Genomic DNA, 23,698 nt, shown 5'->3' with positions numbered 1-23,698 from the left:
GTGATGTAGTTTTTTTTTTTGCCATTTACAAACAGCAACTTCGTATCCAGAGATTATTATAACAATCTCAATTTCCCACTTGGGAAATTTCACTCTGCATTTGACCCATCTCTAGATGTACTAGAGAGCAGTGTTTCAGCACCTGGAGAGCAGCTGGGAGGGGTTAAGGGCCTTGCTCAGGGGCCCACAGTGGCTCACCTCTGTTGGCACACCAGGGAGTCAAACCTGGGTTCTCCAGAAGAGGTAGGTATATAACTTTTAATGGCAAAAACAAATCACATCTACAGTATAACCTTATTTTCCTTTTTACTAAACACATCTGTCATTACTTCTTTGTTTTTTCACTACAGTCAGTCATTTTTTTTATAATCCTGTCAAACACTAGAAGTTGAAAATTTATGACAATCTATTTAATAGTTGAGGCTGTCGAGTATCTGCTCTTTTAGTATGCTGATTATGGCATGCTGCAAGCTGTTCAAAGATGAGTGTATGAGGTTCACTGAAAACTATTCCAACAACAAGTATAAGAGAGTGGTAAGCATAAAGTAGAACTTAGTTGATAATACTTTTTACAAGTTTGTAGGATGCTTTAGGCAAACTGCATGATAATACATTAATATGCAGTTTGCCTTTTGTTTACATGACACTGTACATTTCGGATCTTTTTACCTGTTTGAGTCATCTCTTCCACCTGTGCTGCTCCAGTAATTCTGCAATAGAAGACAAAGGGAACTCTGTAAGCAGCATACCACAGAAACAGATGGCTGTCTCTGAATGTTGTGGAGGGTGTTGATGTGACCAGCAGATGGTGCTGTTGGCCAAACGGAAGGTGTATGGCGGCTGTGCCAGACACCTGTTACCCTACTTTAAGTCAGTTGGCAGCAGGCAAACATTAAGGCTGTTACACACTCAGCAGGAGAGCTGCTCCACATCAGAGGCATGTGGGCTGGTTTAACAGCAATTGCCTGTTAAATAACAAAATCTTCCCTCATGTCTGAGCAAAATTGAGAATTTATCAGCAGTTCCTTGTGAGGTTTTGGATAAACATGAAAAATGTATGTTGTTGTACTCACCCCTTCAGTGAAGTCTGCACCCATTATTTTGCTGCCAATCAGAAGGAGTTCGAGCTCCTGTTTATGCCTCCTCAGGTATACTGCGGCTTCCTGTAGACACACACACACACATAAACACCACACAATGGTTTATAACATCTGTAAAAAAGAAAAATTACATCTGAATTTGAATGTGCTTTTAAGCATGTTCTTTAACACTTGCAGTTACATTTCAACAGCAATATTAAGACTGATTTTAGGCTTTAATAAATCACAGCACAGACAACCAAAGCAGCAATGATCTGGATCTGCTCCAAAACTTCATCCTTGTCTCACTTCTCTATCAAGTTTCATAAAATTGTCAAGACAACTTGGATCTTTTGTGAGAGAAAACCAAAGTCTGTGTTTTAAAATGGCAAACGTAATTGGTGGATTTTTCATTTTTATCTATGTTTGATGTGGATTCCTAAAATGAGCAGTGAATCAAGTTAACAAATCAGCGATGTGGTGAAGAAATTTCCCAGTTAAACTGTAAACAAATCTTTCAGATGGAGTAAGGCCGTGATGACGAGTATTACGAAACCTGAGCGGCCTGCAGCTATTTTTTCTTCAGCTAACTTCCAAACACCCACGCTCAAAAGTTGTTTTAATAGACTTTTGCAGGCACTCTGACCCCACTTTTCCTCCTCCTCCTAAGTTCCTGAAAGGCAGGATTCTTTGGCAGGAAGGCAGGTTGAGCCTGGCACTGACATCCAGGACTAAATGAGCTCCCTGAGGCAGGAGGGGAGAGGAGGCGATCTGTAGACCAATTACTGTGCTGGAAACTGACAGGACTGAAAAGATTGGAGAACTGGAAAAACGTAAGCTATGAGTTAAAAATTTCAAGCATGTTGCTTTTCAGTGTTTCTATTGCATACACACTTTGTCACGTACTGCTGGGAACATACAGTCTCTAATGAGAAGCAGGCTTTCCAGAAAGAGGTGTTTGGAGTTAAATGGGGATGATAACCAGCTCGACAGGCACACACACAATTATAAATTACTTATAAGAATAATGAGACCGTGGGAAGAAATTTGGTAGATTTATCGCTAGATTGAGAAAAAACATTTAAATAGAAAACAAACTTTAAGAGGCAACGTCTGCCGAGCTGCAAGTTGTAAGTTTGTCCAAGAAATACAACAAAACTGTTTCTGCATCTCGTCTCTGGTCAAAAACACACTTTTTCTGTTGAGTCTCTCCTCGCAATCTGCACTGTGTTATCTTCTTTTCTTCCTCGTGTGCTGCAGTCTACATTAGATAGTTTTCCACTTTGCTTCAGTTCAGAGCTCAAATCCTGAGTAGACAGCAGCTGTTGGATCTTGTTTATGTGGGTTTCTTTTTTTTCTAAATTCTCGCATGTGTAAATGGAGCAATGATTTGTTTTCTTCTGAAAGCTTTGAAAGAAGTGTTCCCGAGAGCATGCAGTGATTTCCACATCAGAATCAAGTCTGTTTTAAATCAAGATGAAAAACATACAGATTTCTCAGTTTTTCTCTCTCTGTATTTTATTGATATTATTATTTAAAATTGATGGTGATTTACTTGCCCTAACAGTTTTTCCACTTTCACATTTACATTATACCACTGAAAGACTCTCTGGAGTGGTCTTTTCATGCAAAGTCAAGTCAATGTTTTCAATTAAACTAATCAGGTATCTGATAATCAATATTATAGCACTGCACAGTTTTCCAGTCTTTTGTTGCCCACCTTCTTTTTTAAAATGTGTTTTGGATATTTTTTCTTACCATTTTTAGATCAATGTTGACAAATCACTGCTATTAAATTTTCTGATTAAAATCCACATAATGATATAATTTTTTATATAATCAAGTTTGAATTAGTTAATAATAATATATATTCTTTATATTATAATACATATAACCTAAACTACAGGTATAACTAATGTCATTACAATCGTTGCATGCTCATTTTCTCTTATAAGTTCACTTGTTTTTGACTGTCAACCAGAAAAAAATTATCTGTCCATCCTTTATAATCTCTACAGGATGTAGTTAAGCTTTTAAATAATTATAATGATCTGGCTTCAGCTCCCAGTCTGTGGCACTATATTGGTGTAATTTTCCTTCTCTGCAGACCTGTCCCACAAACTATCCACTGTAACTTTCACCCTCCAAACCATCTTCTCAAAACCCTACTGTGGCCTAGCAGATCCTGACCTCTCTTGGTTTGCCATCATGTCCCAGCACTTCTCTGTAGAAATCCACATTGTCCATCATGAACTCCTCTCCTTCATGGAATAAAAGGTAGGTCAGAGCACACTGCAGCGCATCCTTCAGCCTGTTCCCTGCACAGAGAAAGGGACACATTGAACAGCTGAAGCAGTTACATCTATATAACTGTAAACACACAGAAACACACACACACACACACATCAAGTTTTGCAGTGCTGAGCCTGCTATTGTGAAATGTGAAATTGTATCTATTGCTGCTGACATTCCAACACTATTACTACAATGGAGCAAAAGCAGCTCTGTGGTTGACATAGTGGAAACAACACACACATACACACACATGGCCCAGGAGCTGCTCATTACAACAGCAGGATGTCTGTGATAAAGTGAGACAGAGGCACTTTCAGGGCTGTCTTGTGTTGCTTCCCTGCTCTGAACAGAAACACAAACACAGTCTGAGATATTTAGCCTCAAACACAAATCAACAACACACACCTTCACCTTCGCATGCGATGCAAGTCCACACACAAACACATTCTTTACTAGATTGTGTAGGTGCAGGGCTAACAGAAGACTTCCTGCCTAGGCAGCCAATGTGTTGCTGTGAGCTGGATGCTCTCAAGTCAATAAAAATTCAGAGCTAAAAAAAAATCGTCACTGAGGATTTATTTAAGGAACTTAAGCAGTTCAAGCACAATCAGCGGCTCCTGAATGATACAGCAGTTTATGGGCATGGTGCCAGTGATCCTACCTTAGATTTTCCAGCTTCTCACAATAATAACACTGGGGTTTAAGTTAAAGCACATACAACCAGCAGGAAGCCTATTCTCAGTGTGTTCCAGCTTTCTTATTTAAGCCACATGTTTGTGCCTCATCTCACATCTATGTGGTCTTTTTCAACCACACCATGTTTCTGTGCCAACTTTCTTTCCTATAGAGCTTTTCACCATTTTATCACCAGCCAACAAAGAAGATGATTCTCATTTACTGTCACGCACAAACACCACAAACACACATACTCTTACTGGATACAGACACACACCAGATAATGTTAATGTTGTAAACGGTGTAGGGTGTGGTCCTTTGTGGACTGATTCAACCTGTCTGCAGCTTCTTGTGGTCACCATGAGTGCTTGTATGTGCATGTATGTGTTTGGACACATGACCTATGGGTGTATCCAAACTCTTTGTTCGCACACTACACACAGCGAGTGTTTTTAAGAACTTTGAACTCATTCTGTCAAAACCTGACAGTTTAGGTCTTTTGTACATCCCCCATACGAAATTATGACTGTCCACTGATTAAAGACAAAAAATAAAGGTAAAGACTTCTATCATCCCACCTTTGAAATATGCAAACTGAAGGTAGTCGTAGTGCAGAGGCAGGTAGTTCTCCATGGGTGAGAGGCGGCCTGGCCGAGTTGCAAGGTCTCTGACACACTCGTGTTCACAGTGCAGCACCTGAGTAAAATGATCTGCAACAAAAAGGCACTGGGTCAGTTTACAGATGAATGACATACAATATTCTAATTACAGTAAGTTTTTTATTTGGATGACTTTATGACCTGCTTGGTTTAATTCTTAAGGTTTAATTTCTTAAATGCAGATTAAATTATGCTTTAGCCAAAACCTGCAAACCAAGAATAATTGGCTGAATTTTCATATGAACTGTAACTTCGTATAGATTCTTTGAGGAATCCAAATGTTACAGCGTGCTACATATAATTTCCTTTTGTCCAGCACTGAGAGAAGGGCCAGGAGTGTGGGTAATAGCAAACTTGTATGTGTGTGTGTGTGTGTGTGTGTGTGTGTTGTGTGCATGTATGTGCAGTGAAGTCACTTTTGAGCAGCTGCAGCAACCTTTCTTCACTCTGAGATGGAGATGTTGTGGTGTGTTTCAATCCCTTTAAGAGTCTCAAAGGAAAAAAGATCAAAACTGAATTCTGCAAAACTGCAGACAGACGTGTGTCAAAAACTGAAATTTAAACTTGTAAAGACTGAAATTAATTCTACTCCTTTCTTTTTATCAAGCTCACACAGCAGATTGCATTACTATAACAAATACATACATCTTTGCACAAATAAACATGATCACAGACTCTTTCATAGCCATTCAATGGAACATAATCCCCTGATTCTAAGTAAAACAAAGCCTGGCCAAAACTAATTAGTCGTCTTTCAGTGTTTATGCAACCTGGCCATGCGTTTTTTAGGCAAAGCACACTTGTCAGTAATTAGACTGCAGCTACTGCACAAAACCAGCTTCATTTTCCAGAGAAGTCCAGACTCATGTCAATAAAATTCCCCCATACCAAAGCTACTGTGTATGTGACAATATGGTTAAATAATTATGATCTTGTGTAAGAATGTTGCTGTGGACTTATGCCTTCCCTTCACATCAGACATGTCTGATTCTATGCATTACAGCAAGACAGTTAAAGCCAAAGGACTTGTTTTAGTACTGCATTAGTATAGAAACACTGTGCAAACAGAACTAACTAATAAAACAGGGCATAAAATGGGAGATTAGGGCCTCCCATTTATGAGGCTCATTAAAAATGTGTGACTAATATTTGGTAATGGGCTGTTAGATTCCTCACTTTAACTGGTAGTATGATGAGTGACAGTAGTTGTTGCACACACAGATTCTTCTGCATTTCCATTTCCTTTGTATTTTGCATTTCTGACTCTTTTGTATTTCCACTGAGGTCTAAGGTGCAAGTTTTCATTAAGTTATTTAGTCAGAATGCTGCTGTTCTGGTTGGACTTTAACCTGTTCTCCTGACCCGTAGAAGACTATAATGGAACATGTTTTCCAAATCCCAGAACAAATTGAGCTGAGGGGCTCTCAATGCATCGGCATTCAGTGGTACTCATCCAATCCCACTTTTATTTCCTATTGTTGTTATTACTTGTATCATTCTTGATATGTAAAATGAGCTCATATTCCCAGCTGGAGAGTTTGGTAAAACAACCAGCACAAACTTAATCTTTCCAAAATCAATATATTGACTGGCGCAGACAGATCTGCTGGCTTTGGTGTGTGTGGCGACTCTACAATACTAAAGTCTTTTGGATTTTGTCCGAAGCTGAAGCCAGGAAGATTTGAACACCTCATGAGCATGAAGAGTTATTTAGCCTCATCTAAGCCTCCCTAGGCTGCCTCACCAGAATCAAATCCATCTCAGGCTTGAAGCAGCATAACTAGAGGTGCTGGTGGCTGGATGTGTGTCAAAACCGAATCACACATCATCATGGTGAGCCGATAACAATGACCAGCAAACCAACTAAACAAGCTTTTCTCCACTTCAAAACCACTGTTAGAGGAACTGCAAATCAAAACACACTAAGAAATTTTGCATCAATAGCTGAAAGTAGCCGAGAATCACAACATCAGCTTGAGATTTCTGTGTGGTTTAGAAAGTGGAACGCACAGTCAGAATTTTCAAAAAGCAATTAAACATCAAACATAGCTTATTACAGTATAATTTAAAACCAAAAAAGTTTAAAGATGTGCATCAGCAGCTATCAATATCTGCCCGCTTTAGTTCCTAACATAAGCAGTAATGTCTTAGCTCTAATTAAAAACATAATGAGGATTTGTCACTGTGGCAAAATACACCAGCAAAAATACAACCAATCACACCAACCAGTCACTTTATATACATGTCTGTGTTAGTTTACCCTGAATCTGCTTTAACCATCCATGCATATGACTCATTCCATGCCACATGACGATAAATACAAAGCTGCATTCTGTGTCAAGTTTTCTACTCTTACCTGATACAAGTTCATGTAGGCTGTAACGGTAACGGAGGTGATCATGGCCTTCAAACCTCTGCGGACCTTGGCACAGGGCCCGACACTCCACATCAGCTTTATAATATTCCACCAAAGCTTCTTCAAACAGAGCAACAGCTCCTTCGTAGTTGCCTTTGTCGTACAATCTTACTGCCTCTGTGAAGGCGTGCTGTGATAGAAAAAAAAGAGAGGCAATGATGGGAGAGAGGAACTATGGTACAAGCATTTAGCACAGATAAAATCCACAGAGTTCTGTAAATAAACTTGCTGGTTCATAAAAGCTTTTACAAGCCCTCTGGTGAGCATCAAAATTTCTGCAGAAGCTTTGCAGTAAACAGTAGGTGGGGAGGGAAAGTTGGCCTGATTTGCAGCTAGAGAGAACAATCATAATAAATTCTTAAGGAAGAAATACGTAAAAGGATATTCAATACATTCATTTAATATCCTCAGAAGAAAAGAAATGTGCATCCATAGAAACAGAGCTCAGATATCTGCAAGACTGCAGAGATGGAAGCAAAGAATCCATCAGTAAATTTTACTTCTTTCAGAAAGAAGAGGTAAGAACTTAAGTTTTACTAAAGGGAAGTCCAGAGAGAGAAACAGCAGAAGCTGCTGATAAAGAAGCCAAAACTCTTCTGTGTTCAGTGCTTCACCAAAACAAGCACTTAAAGGCCTCAATGAGTTTCCAGTTATTAAACTTTAAGCACCATTAACTCAACGGCCACTTGCAGAGCAACAGCAGCTGTACTTTCCAACTTTCATAAAAAGTGAAATCACAGACCAGAGTTATTGAAAACTCATAAAAGATGCTTAAAAATTCAAAGATAACAGATCAGGATTTTCTATCTAACCTGGTGAGGCCGGGCTTCTCTGTCCACAAAATGGTCTTCACTGACTCCTTGGAGGGCTTTGTACTGCTCCAGGTCTTGGCCCATCTCCACATGTTCTGGATTGGCCTGGAAATAGGTATGAGCTGCAGCGGCTGCCTGGTCGGGCTGCTTCAACTGAAAAAAACAAGCAGAGAAAAAGAGAAAAAAGTTATATTATTCTAATAGTAATAACAGTAGACTTTAGCTCTGGCATAGAAACAGTTAGACACGCTGCCATTTTTTTTTATTATTATTATTTTTTTTAGATACGTTGCCATTTTTAAAACTGCCAAAAACTCATGAATTATAATCTGTCCATTTTTTCTAAAGCTGCAACTGCAGGAGGAAACAGACTTGAAAAAAAAACACAAACACACACACACACAAAGGGGATTTGCCCAGTCATTTTGAATCCACGTTAAGCAAAATATATAAAAATTTTGGTTTGTCACAACAGAGAAAAAGGAAGATTTAGGAGGCCATGCTGTTCCCATCCACATCCTGTTATTAAAAAGAGAGCTGCCATCATTTCAGCTAATATGATAGATGAGGTCTTTGCACTCTAACCATATGGAGATGCTGGAAGTAATATAATAAACTATACATCCACAAGAATCCAGTCTATGTCCTAAGAAATGTATGTAACATAAACACAGACAAGATTTAATGTTAAGAGTGCAGAAACATGAGGAAGGGTGCCATTCATAGCTGTTACACACCAAACAACTTCAACAGAAAGTAAATGGAAACAGCAACTGAATAGCTTCATGGAGTTTGTTTAAAACTTCAGGTATTTGAAAAGGAATTGATGTAATTAAAATTGTAGTACAAATTTTGTCACATGTATTCTGATCTCAGAGAATTAACATTCCTGGGTTAAACCTCAGTATTCATATGTATGAAACCTTTATCCACTTGTGAATGTAGTCAGGCTGCAGAGTGGATGTGTGACTGCATTTCATGAAAAAGTTGAGTTAGCAGCTCTGGTCTTTTATTATATTACTCTTTGTTCTTTGCAACACGAAAAAGTCTTTTAGAGAAATGGAAAAGGCTTTGAGGATGTGCTGAGAGGTTGGACTTTGTGTGGGGCTCATTAACATGTTCATAGATCCCCACTCAATGGAGAAAGACCCGTGCAAGGTCCATGAAATAATAAGGCGACAGCATTTTTTTTTCCCACAGGAAAAACTTAAAAATTATACAATTTTCCAGAAAACAGTTGAGTTATTGTGGGGATCGGGAACCACTTGAAGAGACTTTAATCCTGCAGTAGCTGCTTTGAAACAGCACATGTAGCAATGTAAAATAAAACAACGAAAATCAAGCAAACAACAACAACAACAAAAGATTTAAGTAATTGGTAGGATCTTGATTCCCTTTCATTCTTTAAAAAACAAAGAACTCGTCATCCACATTAGATAAGATCGTGATCATGTTCAGGCAACAACATGAACAGGAGACTACAAACACTTGAAACAGATTCCAACTCACCAGTCAACTCATGAAGCAGTTTGTTTTTACATTTCCATCCATGTTGTTAAAGAAATCAAGACATTTTATTGCTATAAAAAAGGTAACGTGTTATTTGACATTGACTGATCTGGACAATAAGTGAAGAGATGTGAGCAGAAAGAAGTGGAGTATTAGAAGTTGATTTTAAGGAAATAGAAGACAGATCCAGTGAGGTGAAAGTAGACAAAGCTGAAGACAGAGGATGCTGTCTGTTGGATATCTCCTGCAGAGACATCTGACTGCTTTTGTGTAAACCCTTCAGCTCGCCTTCAGCTTTCACAGGTGTTAATCTGAAGCAGATCCCAGGGTTTCACAATCTTTTAACTAACAGTTTAGAAGGTCAGTCTGGCCTAGCTGCCAAAATCATAACCACCTTATCAACACACTCTGCTCTGTGTTCTGCCACTTAGCACTGACTATAAACATGAAAAATTCTTTGCACTGTACTTGTGCGTCATTTCTATGGGGCTCATTGAACTAATTCTCATGTTCATCCCTGAAAGATTTGGGGAATCCCTGGTTTTGAAAAGTGGATCGTCCTTTTCTGAAGATCTCTGACAGGACACACCCACATGCTGTTTATATGAAAATAATGTACTTTGTATTTTCTGCAGGGAACACAAACATGCTCCAAAAATCTGCACAACACATCAGGAAAGATATTCTGCTCTGATGGAAGAAGCAGAAAATCCTCTTTCCATAAACATATCATTTCATTCTTAACAATAATAGCACTGTGTGACAGCACTGGATCTGTTTCATGTGGCAGAACAAGCAGCAAGAGAGAAAAGCCCAACAAGACATGCTTGATTAGCCCTAAAAGGCCAAAGGGAGAGGCAGCATTGAGAGCATTCCTGGCAGGATAAACTGGCTGGAGTCACCAGGAGGCACACAGCATGACTGATCAGTCGCCGGGTGAGGAGGAGAGATAACATAAGACAAAGGTTTTGAAGAACATTTTAGCTTTTCATGTATATTTTTCTTATTTTGTATGTTTTATGAAGTATGCAACCACAAGTCATCAGACTCCAGAGGCTAACAGACAGAGGAGCTGGTAAAAATGTGTAATGGATGAAAAGATCCAATCGAAATATAATTCTTGGGAATGATGCCTCATAACTAAAACACAAAACAGTCTACAGCACAAATTTAGAAAGTATAGTTCCCCCCTGATGCACATTAAATCCAGCTACTTTTACTCCAAATATTTTAATGCAGTCATGTTCTTTATAGCTTGCATTTTCAAGCATTTTACTAGCGGTTGTCCTCACAGTTCTCAGGAAATTATACACTAATGCAAAGATAGACTGAAAGAAATCTAAGTTCATCAAAAAATTGTCTGGAACACTTGAGTGCACACAAGGATCAGGAATGCATTAAAAACAGATGAAATCAGTTTGAGGGTGGATTTTTCCTCTAACTGATGGCACAGCCTCAAACACACACATTTCCGTCAGGGTCAACATTCTTCACGTCTCCCTAAGATAAGTTTGGTCAAGCATCTTTAAGAGAGTTTGATTATCGTCTGTTTAGATATTTTGTCAAGAGGAGACTAAACAGCATAGAGCAGAGCAACTGTGTTGTCCAAGGAAGGAAAAGGTGAGGGAAACGTTCACAGTCACAAATCTGCCTTCACCCTCCTCATCTTCCTCCTCTTCTTGGAAAGAAGATAGGAGATAATTCAGAATACAACATATACAGCTGTGGTACTGGATCCACTTTGCTGTGGATTGACACCTCCAATCAGGACAGAGGAAGTTCTGATCATTCAAGATTTATCATATTTTTTCCTTAAATCAAGGAATTATTAAAATCTGCTAACATTAGGATTGTGCATCGAGAAACACATGCGAATATATGAAACTGAAAAGAGTGAGCCTCTGAGGATAGCACAGCACAAATCAATCATAGGTTGAAGGAGAGACTGCCAGCTCACTGAATTGTGTAATGGAAAACAGCCTAAAAGAAGCCATTTACATGTAGATCACAATGACATGGGAGGAGAAAACCAATAGTAAACTGTGCTGTAGCTCTTTATTATCAGCACAAAAGAGGTGAGCAGCATAATTCAGCATGAACCTGTACATTTTCCACTGAGAAAATAATTTATTTTTAATGTTTGACTGTTTGTTTCAGTCCAGCATTGGACACCCTCCACTCTGGATTAAATGACTGACCAACAAAACTGCATGGAAATGAGAGAGAAGGGAACTGATATGAACTAACACCAGTATTTTCATAAACACTCTGTCATAGCTGATTGCAGAAAAAGCAAAAGATTGTTGGTTCATGATGCTACTTGCATTCAAATTCCATCTTGTGACTCCTTTCACTAACTTTCCACTGGTTAGGTATAGAAGCTGCAAAATGCACATTTTAACTATGATAACAATCTGTAAAATCATTTGACAGAAAAAAAACAGCCTCAGAAAATGTTGCAATCTCATAATTTACTACAGATCAAATAGCCACTACTTCCTTTTGGACATATGGAAAACCTAATATAGGTTTTCAGGTTCTGAATCAATATAAAATACATAAAACAGCTAAATGCCAAAAGTGAACTGGTCATTTTTAGAGTTTTTACATTTATTAGTTATACAAATAGCAAGAGTGTGAATGTTGATGCAAATCCACTATTTCACTCATGTCGAACCGCTTCCAATTTGCAAGTCACTCCTGCTTTAAATGCAGTCACTGAAAATTGTTTGCACGACGCAGCAGAAAATTTAATCTGATCTGTCGGTTTTGCCTTTGATATGCAAAATTTAAACTTACAGCCACACAAACTCTGCCATTAAAAGCAAATCTTTGAACACATTTAAGAGTCCACATCTTGTACATTTTTCCTCCCGCATAATTTCAGAGAAGCACCTGCAGAGGTGAATGACTGCTACTCAGTCCGAGCCCTCGGTTTGCCATCAGTCTGAGAGAAGAGCTCTTGATGTGGGTGCAGCATCACGCCAAGTCAAACTCACATCAAGCATGCTCCTCCAGGCCTCCTGCCTGATTCACAGGTATGTAAACAGGCCTGACCTGATGCTACAGAAACAGTGATGGTGTTGTGACAAAAAAAAAAAAAAAAGAGACCCTCATCCCACTACCACAATCAAGCTATTTGCACAAACCCTACAGCAAAAGTTACTTTACCAATATAAAAAAAACAGAGAGCAGCTAGCAACAGCTGTGCATGGTTAGTGGTCAAAACTGTGCAGAGCTGAACACCTGAGAGACGAGTTGTTTCAGGGATTTTCTACGGTTCCCATGAGGCTGGAAATTTCTGGTGAATTAGACAGAAATGAGTGTTCAGGCTTGCTGTGGGCAAAAATACAGCTGCAATAAGGGCTGGGCGATATGGCCTAAAAATAAAATCTCAAGATTTTTTATAACCACATCCGATTTCCGATTTTAATAGATTTTTTTTTCTTTTCTTTTACAAAACATAAATAAACTTATTAAGAACATTTATTTATTTATATAAATAAATGCCAGCAAAAATAAAGCATATAATGTCATAATTTTTCCACCATATAAACAACTTCATATCTTACAAAGAAAAATGCAACACAATGGATCCATGATCTCTTTCCATCTGATTCCTTATCATACAGGATCCACTGCAGAAATAATTCCCCTGATGAAGGTTGTCTTTTAACGAGAGTTTGTGGGCTGAAGTTGACTTCTGCATCTCGTAGAGAGCAGCATTTCTCATTGTAGTTATACGCACAGTTAAATCGCAGGCATGAGTGAAGGGTCACTTCACTGAAAATCTGTCAGACAAACACCGTTCTGGTGTGGAGGGAGGGCTAAGTCTGCTGCTAACTAAGTATGAAAAAAATCCAGATTTTCATAAAAATAAATCTCCAGAAATGGAAAATTTGATTTATCGATTTTATCGATTAATCGCCCAGCTCTAGCTGCAATAAACCAAATATCCAAATTAAGTTAACATCTTAATCATATACCAACAGGATAACATGCCTATGCAGTTCCAACAAATCTTCCCAACAGAGAATTGTATGAATACAATCTGAATTTATTTTTTTACCTTCTTCTCTACAAAGTGTTTGTATGGCCAAGTGGATGTAAAGCAGTTTTCTCTTAAATACAGTCTCTGCTGTTGGTGTAATCTTATAAACCTTAAAGTCCAAATATCTAAAAACAATCAGCCCTGTCTCAAACTAAAAAAAACAAACAAAGAAGCAAAAAGCCAAAAACTAATTAAAATGGGAACACACAATGACTGAATACTACATAGAGTAGGGTAAAGAAAAATCTCAACGTGTTCCCAAGAATATTATGGTAGTTGACTGCAGTAGGAGACTGTTTTCACCTTGTTTATCTGTAGTTACAACTGTTGCAGCCTCTTGTAAATTACATGAGGTTAGCAATACAATCAAAAACTACTGAGGATGAGGGAAAGATCATGATTTGATTAAATTGCTGTCTTTCAAAATGTCTGAGTGTGATGACAGAGACCCAAAGGGAACATCAAAGAGTCTGTTTTGGCAATGCCAATATAACCAAAACTAATAAACATCTCATAATGCAGCAGCCTTTATTTAATCTGTTTTATTTAATCCGTTTTCTTCCACAAGTTGTGCAAAAGCAACACAAATGCAGATATGCGCACACACAAACGATGATTCATGTCAACTGAGAAAAAGGAGGAAAAGAAAAAATGATGCAGGAAATAATGGGATGTATTGAGCCAATGCTTTAAATCACATATTAAGAAATCCAGAAAGTGTTTAGAAAACCGCATAATGAGGCTTGTATTGTTTATGGTAAGCGATGTCATTGATGACATTTAAAGCCTCGCTGCGTGTATCGGTTCAGGAAATGGTTCGTATGTTGATGCAATTCATAGACAAATAGAAAGTCCAAGGAATCTCCTCACAATTACACACAGTTTTTTTTTTTTTTTAAATATAAATTAAATGTTCCTCTTCACCATTTGCACAAGCACCTTCACCTTCACTGTCCTGTTCACAAGTGTTCACTTTCCTCTTCTTTTTGAAAGAAAAGCTAATTGTCCCCATCACTTTTATATGACTCCTTCATCAAACAGGGACATAAAGAGGACATTTACTTTGGTATGTGTGCCGCTACTAAGACACTCATGATAATGTATCAGTCAAGAAATGTATTAACATTACAAACAAGCAAGAAAATCATAAACGGGAGACAAAAACACAGGTTTGAACGGGTTATTATCTTGTACTCACAAGAGAAAAAATGCTAAATGTTAAATTAAAATGAGTTCAGTCATTATTCCCAAGTCCAAACTGTGACAAGACAGCTTTGAGTGTCCCACACAGTTAAAACTACTCCTAAAGTCTCCTAACTATCATGTCTGTAATGTAGCAAACATAAATTGCGTTCAAAACCTCAAAACATTTCAGTTATTTGTGTGGAGCTCCCCTGTCTTTATGCTGATTCGGGAAGTATTTTAAATGGGGACAAAATTTACTCCCTTGTAAACAAAGAGGCCCCAGCAAATTTACTTTCACAGAACAAATATTTGTGTGTGAGGTGGCCGGTCTCAGGTTTGTTCTTTACTCTGCATTTATCCCCCAAAACAAGCAAATATAACACAAAATATGTGTGTCTGGTTTAATGGTAAATTTAAGGTACAAACCAAATAAGGTCAACAGCTATGTCATTACATGAGGTGAACTTTATGATAAGTGAAGAAAATAATGGACATGTAGACTTACAATAATGAGCAGACAAATGCTCATTTAACATAATCTTGAGGCACAGGATGCTCATAAAGGCAGTAATTTTGATTAACCAACTTTTAACTGGTTTATAAATCAGGGAAAAGTAATATAGGTCTAGTAAAGCCACCATAATGGTACATGATGACTGTAATCTTTGTTACTCTGGAGGTTTTTGCTGTCCACTCTCATATTCTGGTTCTGATTTAGGCAAAAAGTTGTTCAGATGGATTTGGGAACTGTCCATGTCAAACTAAAATGATTAATCATATTTCTTTATCGGTTTACCGTTTGCTTTCATAACTTCTACTCTGGCAAAAGCCAGTAAATGTTTTCTCAAACACTGGCAGGGAGAGAGGTTTTAAAGAAACCAGAGATAAATGGCTTGTGTAAGACAGCGGGTGAATAAAGGGCCCATCTTAAAATGCTTTTCAGCTGTGAATTATGCAAAGCTACAACAGTAGAGATGCTCCAAAATGGAAAAAAATATGCCTAAAGAAGACCACATTTTTCAAGTTCTTAATTAAAAACAAACAAATATTATTATGAGTGTGTGCTTTTTTCTTGGTTTAGAATGAAAACAAATTAAACATTTTGGGGTTTTACTGAAATCTGGCTTTAACTTGTCTTCTTGGTGACTGCGCTCAGAATTTGTTCATATTCTCTAATGATTAACACTACAAACATTTAGTAAGTGATGAAATAACACAAATCCATTAAATATAAATTACAAAGTGTAGCTCTTGAATCTATTAAAAATGTTGAATATGGTCCAGCCAAAGTCTGAAGTGTATCTCAGCAATCTCTCTGAGGGACAATACTGCCAACAAAACAGCATGGTTCTTTTTTTTTTCCTTTTTTAATTATTGTTTTCATGCACATGATTAAAGCAACTGAAAACTTCATCTTGTCTGTCAAAGCTGTTGCTGCTATGTTGCAGCAGTGCACTGGCACAAACACCTGGCAACAGAAATGCACATTTGAAAAGTTTGTCTAAATGGCTGATTAATTTCCCATGAGGCAAACACCCCACTTCCTCCACTGGATCATTTCAAAGGCTCACAGTGAGAGCTTTGATTGATGATTCAGAGAACTCAGAAATTCCTGGAAGTCTTGAAAACTGTCTGTTTTTTAAATGTTTACACTGAAGTCCCCACTATTACAAAACAATATGTCAGCCCTGTTATCCAACCAGTCTGAGGAGAATAGTTAAAATCAGGATGAAACATTTTCTTCTACATACATATTAGCACAAGAGCAAACATTAAGAGTCAGAAGGAGCTTTTGATTTATGTGTGATACTAATTGGGGAGATAAACATTGCAATTCCTACAAATTAACCTCTCAATCATGCATGCGTTCGTCTGATTTAATAAAGCGTAGCTTTCATGGACATATAACTGCTTCAGCACACATTCACAAGTCATATAATATCTTTACTGTACTCTGAAGATGTAAGTTCATCGTTTCATGATCTCAGCTAAGCAAACCAGACAAGGGTTTGTTTACCCACGACTAATAATTCAAATAACATTTTAACACATGATCTTAAATGTAGCTCATAATTTTTTCCAAGTGAGTCAGGAAACCAGCCAGCCAGACAAGGTGTACATTACACGCAACATGGATAACACATTAAGCACATGCTGTGGGGGGAAAAAAATGAGTGATGTCATTGGTTAAAGTTGTCTTCTTTGATGTGTTCCCTCCCTTTCTTCACCGCTCTAACCATCACGCCACCCCTGCGCTGCTCCCTGGTCTATTTCTGCTGACAGCCTTCACACTGACCTCTTTCTACGAGTCCTGGGCCACAACGTGTTCCTCCTATAAGGTCATGTCAAAAGAATTCTTCAGAAAACCTCACCACCATCACTATTAAAAAGACTCTTTCATTACAAACGTGAAGACATGGGAGGCATGGCGAGCTGGTAAAACCGCCCTCACTTCGTCCTTTAAGTGCCCAACTCTGTCCCCATGATGGCCTGTTTAAAAGAAAGCTGTGGTAGAATAATAATGCCACTGTTCACAGAAGCAAATGTGGACTATAGCTCCAGCTTTGTGTTTGGAAATGGCTGGCTTTGATTAAGGGGAAAATGAGTGGTTGTACTTGACCACAGAGAACTCAGAATGTGAAACAGGCACTAGTGATCCAGAATGTATTAGTAACCAAAACACAGTTTGTGTCTGAGCTAATGGGCTCAACTAACCTGAGTTGTGGTGGTTGTTTGTACATCCAGCCAGGTCTGCCCTGTGGCTGACATCATCCAACCCTTGAAGCAAAAGACTGCTTCCATTGTACTCCCTATCTTCACTGACTTCACAGTTAAGCTTGGTGGGAGTTCATGCTGAGAGACTACACAAGCCGCCCCCAAAGCTGTCCTGAGACCACCTAACACCACTTCAGCTACTGTATCCTTCATGAACCATCAGACTTTTTCCCATGTCCAACCTCGCTTCCTGGACACTTTCAGAACACACAGTGCCAGCTTTGTTTGGAAACCTAAAAAAAAAAAAAAACTGCAAGGTGTGTACATTTAAAGCAGTGCAGACAGGGTGGAAAATCACCCATAATGTCTTCCTCCTCCCATGCACGCCATTTTCATGCCCTCTTCAAACACCTTTCTCCCATTCCCTCCTGCCTGAAATACAGCAATACACACTCCTCTCTCTTTCTCTCTCTCAGGAACTTCTAAAAACAGACCTGGTCAGCCAACATCTTTTTTTAATGCTACGATCTTCTGATCTCACACCCCATCAGTTTTCATTCACATAAAGGTGCCTTTTTCTAGACTGGAAAAACTCTGACTGGTCCCAGAAATGTGAAAAACAGTGGTGTTTTGTCTGTCAATTTGCCTTTGGTTAAGGTTGGCGAGTGTATATCAACGGTGTGTACAGAGTGGAATGGGAGCCCATGCAGGGGAGGTGATATAACAAATACTACCTGCCAGGCTTTTTCCATGTTGCACAGAATTAAATAAAAACATGTGCAAGCAGTTTTCCTGTCAAGAAAGGGATGACAAAATGTATGCTGTATTCATTTGTCCCAAAGCAGCATAAAATAAATTCACATAAAATAGTAAATAAATAAAAACACCACAAGACAACTGGTGGCATTTAAAGTGTTATTCTGGGTTATTAGAGATAGATTTTATAGGTTATATGGTACAAATAAAGCCAGTTGCTGCTGCTTAGTACAGCTGCAACTGTGAGCTTGTAATGTTTTAAAGTTGTTAGAGATTCTTTTTTTTTTTAAAGGCTGGATTTCAAGGCCAACCAAACACCACATGGTACCAGCAGCTAAGGGGATGAAGGGAGGGGACCAACAGACTCCATCAGGTGGCATTTAGCGACTGTTGGGAGAATTGGCCAGGTGTTCCCGATCACCACATAAACAAAACCAGTCCTAACCAATACAAGGGCCATCACAGGTCCCTATTATATTCAGAATAGAATTTAAAATTCTTGTTCTTACATAAAAAGCTCTTAATGACCAAGCTCCATTGCATCCTAAAAGATCTCAGTCTCTTTTTTCTCCAGTAGAGCACTTTTCAGACTGCAGGCTTACTTGTGTTTCCTAGAGTTTCTAAAAGTAGAATGGGAGGCAAAGTCTGTGGTTATTAGGCACCTCTCTGTGGAACCAGCTTCCAGTTTAGGTTTAGGAGACAGATACCTTGTCTACCTTTATGAGTAGGCTTCAATTTTTCCTTTTTGATAAAGCTTAAAGTTGCTTGGGTGACCCTATTCCTACAGGCCGCTAGGGACTGATGCACTGAGCTCTGTGATCTATTGTTGTCATTAACTTGTGTTTCCTTTTGTCTCAGCAGGTATTCCTGGTGGGGGGCTACGGTGCCTGTTAACCCCTCTTTCTGAGGCAAATGGCCAGAACCTTTCCTGGTTCTAGTTGTACTGGAGGTTTCATTTTGTTAAAGGCAGTTTTGTCTTTCCACTGTCTTTTTTCAAAGACAAGATTCAATGGGGTTAATTTAACTAGTAGGCTTTTTTTCTTTTTAAATAAAAAGGCTTTTAAAAACACAGCTATTATAACTTTGAGTCATTTGGATTATATAATCATTTTGATTTGGATGTAATTAGATTATGGTGAACTGTATCATATTTCAGAGTAGATAACCAAAATACCCCAAAACTCTGTGGACCTTTCACTTTTTTTTTTAATTCTTTTTTTTCAACTAGTAAAAGCTTCATAGATGAGGGGATTTCCCGTCTGTGAGTAGGATTACAAGAAGCAGTCCATTTAAAAGGAAACATTTACAGCCCTGCACTCAGATACCAGGTCGAAGGTCAGTCCCTCACATGAGTGTGGGCTTACTTAGTTTTTCCACTTCAAATATAAAGGCATCAGCCTGAAAAAATAATTAAAGCAGAGCGTTGAGTTTAAGTGTTAAATCTTAAGTATACAAATTTGTAACTGTCAACAAGTGAACTTGGAAGAAAAGCACAAAAGAATATACGCCTAAGAAAATTGTGCATATGTGGTGACTGGGACTATCCCAGAAAGCATCCAACCAAACTCCCTGTACCCATCCTGTCACTCCCCCCCATAATCCCAAAGAGATCATCAAACTTATTTGTTCCTGTTGATGGCAATTTGTTGCAATTTGAGCAATACATGCCTTAAACAGAAGGAGGTGAGAGGCTACAAGACGTCAGAGCATCAGTGATGGATGTGAAAATCCTGCTGGAAACTATCAAAAGCCATCAAACATATGTGTGTTATATTTGACAGGGTTTTACATAAATGGCTCCTTTTGTGTAGATCTGCACTTAAAATGAACTTTCCAGTCACTAAAAATTGTTTCATCATCACTGATGAAGATGAGTCAGCTGCCATGACAGAAACATCTCTTAAAGGCATATCTAGCAGCTCAATGTCAGCACTTGAAGAGTATGAAAGGTTCAAGTGCCCTGAAGGAGTATTTCCTGGTTGAAACTTCAAACAAGCTTCACCTTAACTGTCTGAATGGTAATCGAGCCATCTTTTTCTGAGTGTTAAATCAAACAGTGACAGAGTAATTCTTTCCAGTGTCTCCTCAGAAAATCAACCCATCAATCAATCCATCAACCTGTTGTCTTTTAAAAATGAGAAATTCCATGTACTTTAGACAATTATAAGGAAAGAGGTCAGTTGATGGTGGGAAGGAAGCAAAAACAATTGAGCCAGGAAGAATGTGTTTCCTTCAGTCTCTTTCTAAAACTGCTGGTGGTTTGCAAGTTGAGACCAAGACACCCATATCCACAGTCAGGAATGAAGGCTGCAATCAAAGAGACCAGAATCAACTTAAACAGAAACAGCTCAGAAAATGTTTCTGAGATAAAAATGGCATTGCACTGGGTCAATTTACCCCAAAATATAAAGCCCACTTTCCCATGTCCTCTTTCCTAGTTTCTTTCCGCTCATTACCTCCCCCGGAGTTTCACAATTTAATTCCCCTGCAGAGACCACTACTTGAGAGGATGCATCTGGATACAGGAGGTGTTCCCTACGGGGGTTAAACTGTCAGGAGTTTAAGGGGTGAGAAGGGGGAGAGGAGCTTATAGAGCTTAACTGTGGAAAGATGAGGCAAATGTTAACTCTCAGTTGGGGGGAAAAGGCAAACTCCGGCTACAGAAATAACAGATGTGTGATTTTAATGTGAGAGGTAACCTTGAGATGGTGTCTGATCTTACGTATTATTCTGCTCACTCATTTCCACTTTAATTCCAATGATGCCTGTTGTTTATGTTTAAACCAGTTTTATCAAGATCATGATCTATCCCTTCACTCATGAATTAGGAGTCAATACTTCAGCCTTCTTGCTCAGGTGCTGAACAGATCAAAGTTTGTTTCTGAGAAGCCTCTGTAGCTTTTTCTACATCCGAAACAAAGACGGGAGACTTTCAGAGATGCCATCTACAGTGCAGGAAAACAAAAACAACATGAAACCGCCAAGATCTGTGTCAGATAAATAAATAAATTATACTGAGTTTATGACCATAATAAATTAGGTAAGACTCTAAGACTGTTCTTTATTTGAATTAAGGTTTTTTTTTAATGTGTTTGATGCAAATTCCACTGACAAGTTGGGACGATGTTTGTGGAGGGAAGAAATCCTTGACATTGCTAGAAACCAAACTAATAACTAAGAAATAGTTTAAAGTACAACAGTACATAGCTGTGCATTACCCCCCTCCCACACAAAATAAATAAATAAATAAAAAGGAAAGAAAGAAAACCCACAATTTTACATTCACCCACTGGGAGCTTTAGCCAAGGATTGCTTACATGTGACAGGAGCAATAAGTCAAATATATTAGTGAGTGCATTCTACCCTCTGCACATAATGAGATGGTACATAAAGAAATCCTTAGAGGAAGTGTTGGGAGCAGAGGACATGTTTGTCAGCATGTAACCTCTTTCCTCCTGAATGTGGTTTAATAAAAGAATGCCGCCCTCATTGGGGGTCCGCACATAGCTGATTTTCATCTGTCTCTATGTTTGGAGATCAGAGCATGGACACAAGTTTAAAAAAAAAAAGAAAAAAAAACCCTAAGTTGTGAATGTATTTGTACATGTCAGAGGCCAAGCCTGTCAGCTGGTGTGTGAAGTTGTGGCTGTAACTCTTCTGTAAGACTTCATAAACACACACTGACATGAGACAGCTTTCTTACCACAGAGGGGCTGATTAGTGACCGGTTTCCTGTGTGAGGAGCGAAGTGAAAACGGTGCAAATAGAAAATTGGGGTCATCTAAATGTTGAGAAATTTTCTATTTGCTGCTTTGCATCAAAGAAGAACTTCTGTAGCAGTTTGATGCTTTATGGACTTTTAAACATTGCTACAGGGATTTCAAGATCAGAGAGTTTGAGGACTTTAAACACATGTTTGTTACATATATTCTGAAGACAAGTGAAGATTTATCAGATTTGTTCAAGGAAACTGTTCAAGGTAGAAAATTTTACTCTTAAAATTAAATCAAATCCAATTTTATTTATTTATAGCACTTTTAATACAAAAAAAGTAGCACAAAGTGCTTTACATAAAACAATTTTGGCACATTAAAACAAACACAAGTCTTCACACACGCAAGGATATGACTTAACATTTTTAAAAACACACCTGATCATCATCTCTCTGTATCTCTCACACACATTTACACATGCACATACATAACATGCTAAAGTTGATCCTTGGGGAATCTCACACTTCATCTTATGTATGTATACACACTTACAAAAGAATTGTTGATCTGTGAGATAGGAGTAAAGCCAGTTAAAAACAGCACCTGAGAGGCCCACCAGACTTCTAATACTGTGTAATAAAATGTGGTGATCTACTGTTTCAAAGGTGGCAGGCACTAAGATTCAGTAGCACCAGGATCTTTGGTTTGTCCTAAAAACCAGATTGATATTTTTCTAAAATATTGTGTTTGTTTAAAAACTAGTGTAATTGGATAAAAACAGCTTGTTGGATACAGGTCGGTAGTTATCCAGAATGTTGGGATCTAAATGAATCTTTTCCAGAAGGGGCTTTAGCGCTGCCGTTTTACAGGCAGATGGGAAAACAACCGTCTGAAGAGAGTCATTTACTACTTTTAAAAGCTCATGCTCGAAGAAACCATAAAATGTTTTTAAAAGCGATGTGGGAATTGGATCTAAAAGGCAGGTTGTTGGATTTAATTGGAAGAAAACTCAACCAAGCATCTTTGCATCATCCAGGGCAAAACTCTCCAGTGTGTCCTCGGGTAAAATCTAATAGCATTGATCTTACTTCTGAAGTGGTCTGCGCTGCCCTCACCTGCAGAATCTGATGGTGGGATGGAAGACTTGTTAAAAGGAAATTAACAAGAAATTCTTAAAAGGAATTTGGGATTGTTATTATTGTCCGTAATGAGGTTTGGAAAGTGGAGTGTTCGTGCCTGTTTAGCTGTATTTTTGTCAATTTTGAGTTGTACATGAAAAATCTCAAAATGGATTGTTAAATTAGATTCCCACCATTTCTTCTCTGCTCTCTCTTTTCATTTTCTTAACGTCATCATTCCTCCATGGTGGTGTGAGTTTTGCGCTTAGTGTTTTTATTTTGAACGGAGCTACAAAGTCAATGGCTGACTTAAGTTTGCTGTTAAGATAAAAAATAAAATTATGCAATGCAGGTAAAATCTGAGCAGGAGTCTGGAACAAAAAATATATATATAAATAAAATTTGCAGCCAACTCAGAAGTTGTTGTTACCTCATAGTTCTCACCGGTTAAAACTGGTGATATTAGAAAACACTCAGTAGTGGTCTGACATAACCAGAACACACCAGTGGACAGGTTATGATCAGGGTGTGTCTTCTGTTGTAAGTAGGCAGTTGAATAAGAATAAGAACAAGAAAACCTTTATTAGTCCCTCAGTGGTAAAACTGCTCTGTTGCAACAGTACAGATTTAAAAGATTTAAGAGAGAGATTGTTGAAATTGGCAGTAAAGAAAAGTTTAGCCACTGTGGAGGTAATCATTTATTATTACCAAGTAA

At 38.3% G+C, this 23,698-nt stretch overlaps 1 protein-coding gene across 1 annotated transcript in view; it reads right to left on the bottom strand.

Annotated features, from left to right (window-relative positions):
• Positions 1 to 23,698, bottom strand: part of p3h2 (prolyl 3-hydroxylase 2) — a 50,611-nt gene that overhangs the window by 4,089 nt on the left and 22,824 nt on the right. Inside the window, exons 2-7 of the mRNA XM_042007192.1 lie at positions 7,937 to 8,089; positions 7,065 to 7,254; positions 4,628 to 4,759; positions 3,270 to 3,397; positions 1,074 to 1,163; positions 670 to 710 (exon numbers count right to left, since the gene is read on the bottom strand). Coding sequence (XP_041863126.1) covers positions 670 to 710; positions 1,074 to 1,163; positions 3,270 to 3,397; positions 4,628 to 4,759; positions 7,065 to 7,254; positions 7,937 to 8,089 — 734 coding nt within the window. The remainder of the gene's footprint in view (positions 1 to 669; positions 711 to 1,073; positions 1,164 to 3,269; positions 3,398 to 4,627; positions 4,760 to 7,064; positions 7,255 to 7,936; positions 8,090 to 23,698) is intronic.

Source organism: Melanotaenia boesemani, chromosome 14 (genome assembly GCF_017639745.1).
Source record: "Melanotaenia boesemani isolate fMelBoe1 chromosome 14, fMelBoe1.pri, whole genome shotgun sequence".
NCBI classification, from domain to species: Eukaryota; Metazoa; Chordata; class Actinopteri; order Atheriniformes; family Melanotaeniidae; genus Melanotaenia; species Melanotaenia boesemani.
The sequence above is the reverse complement of the archived record's forward strand: the minus strand, read 5'-3'. Positions and strand labels throughout refer to the sequence as shown.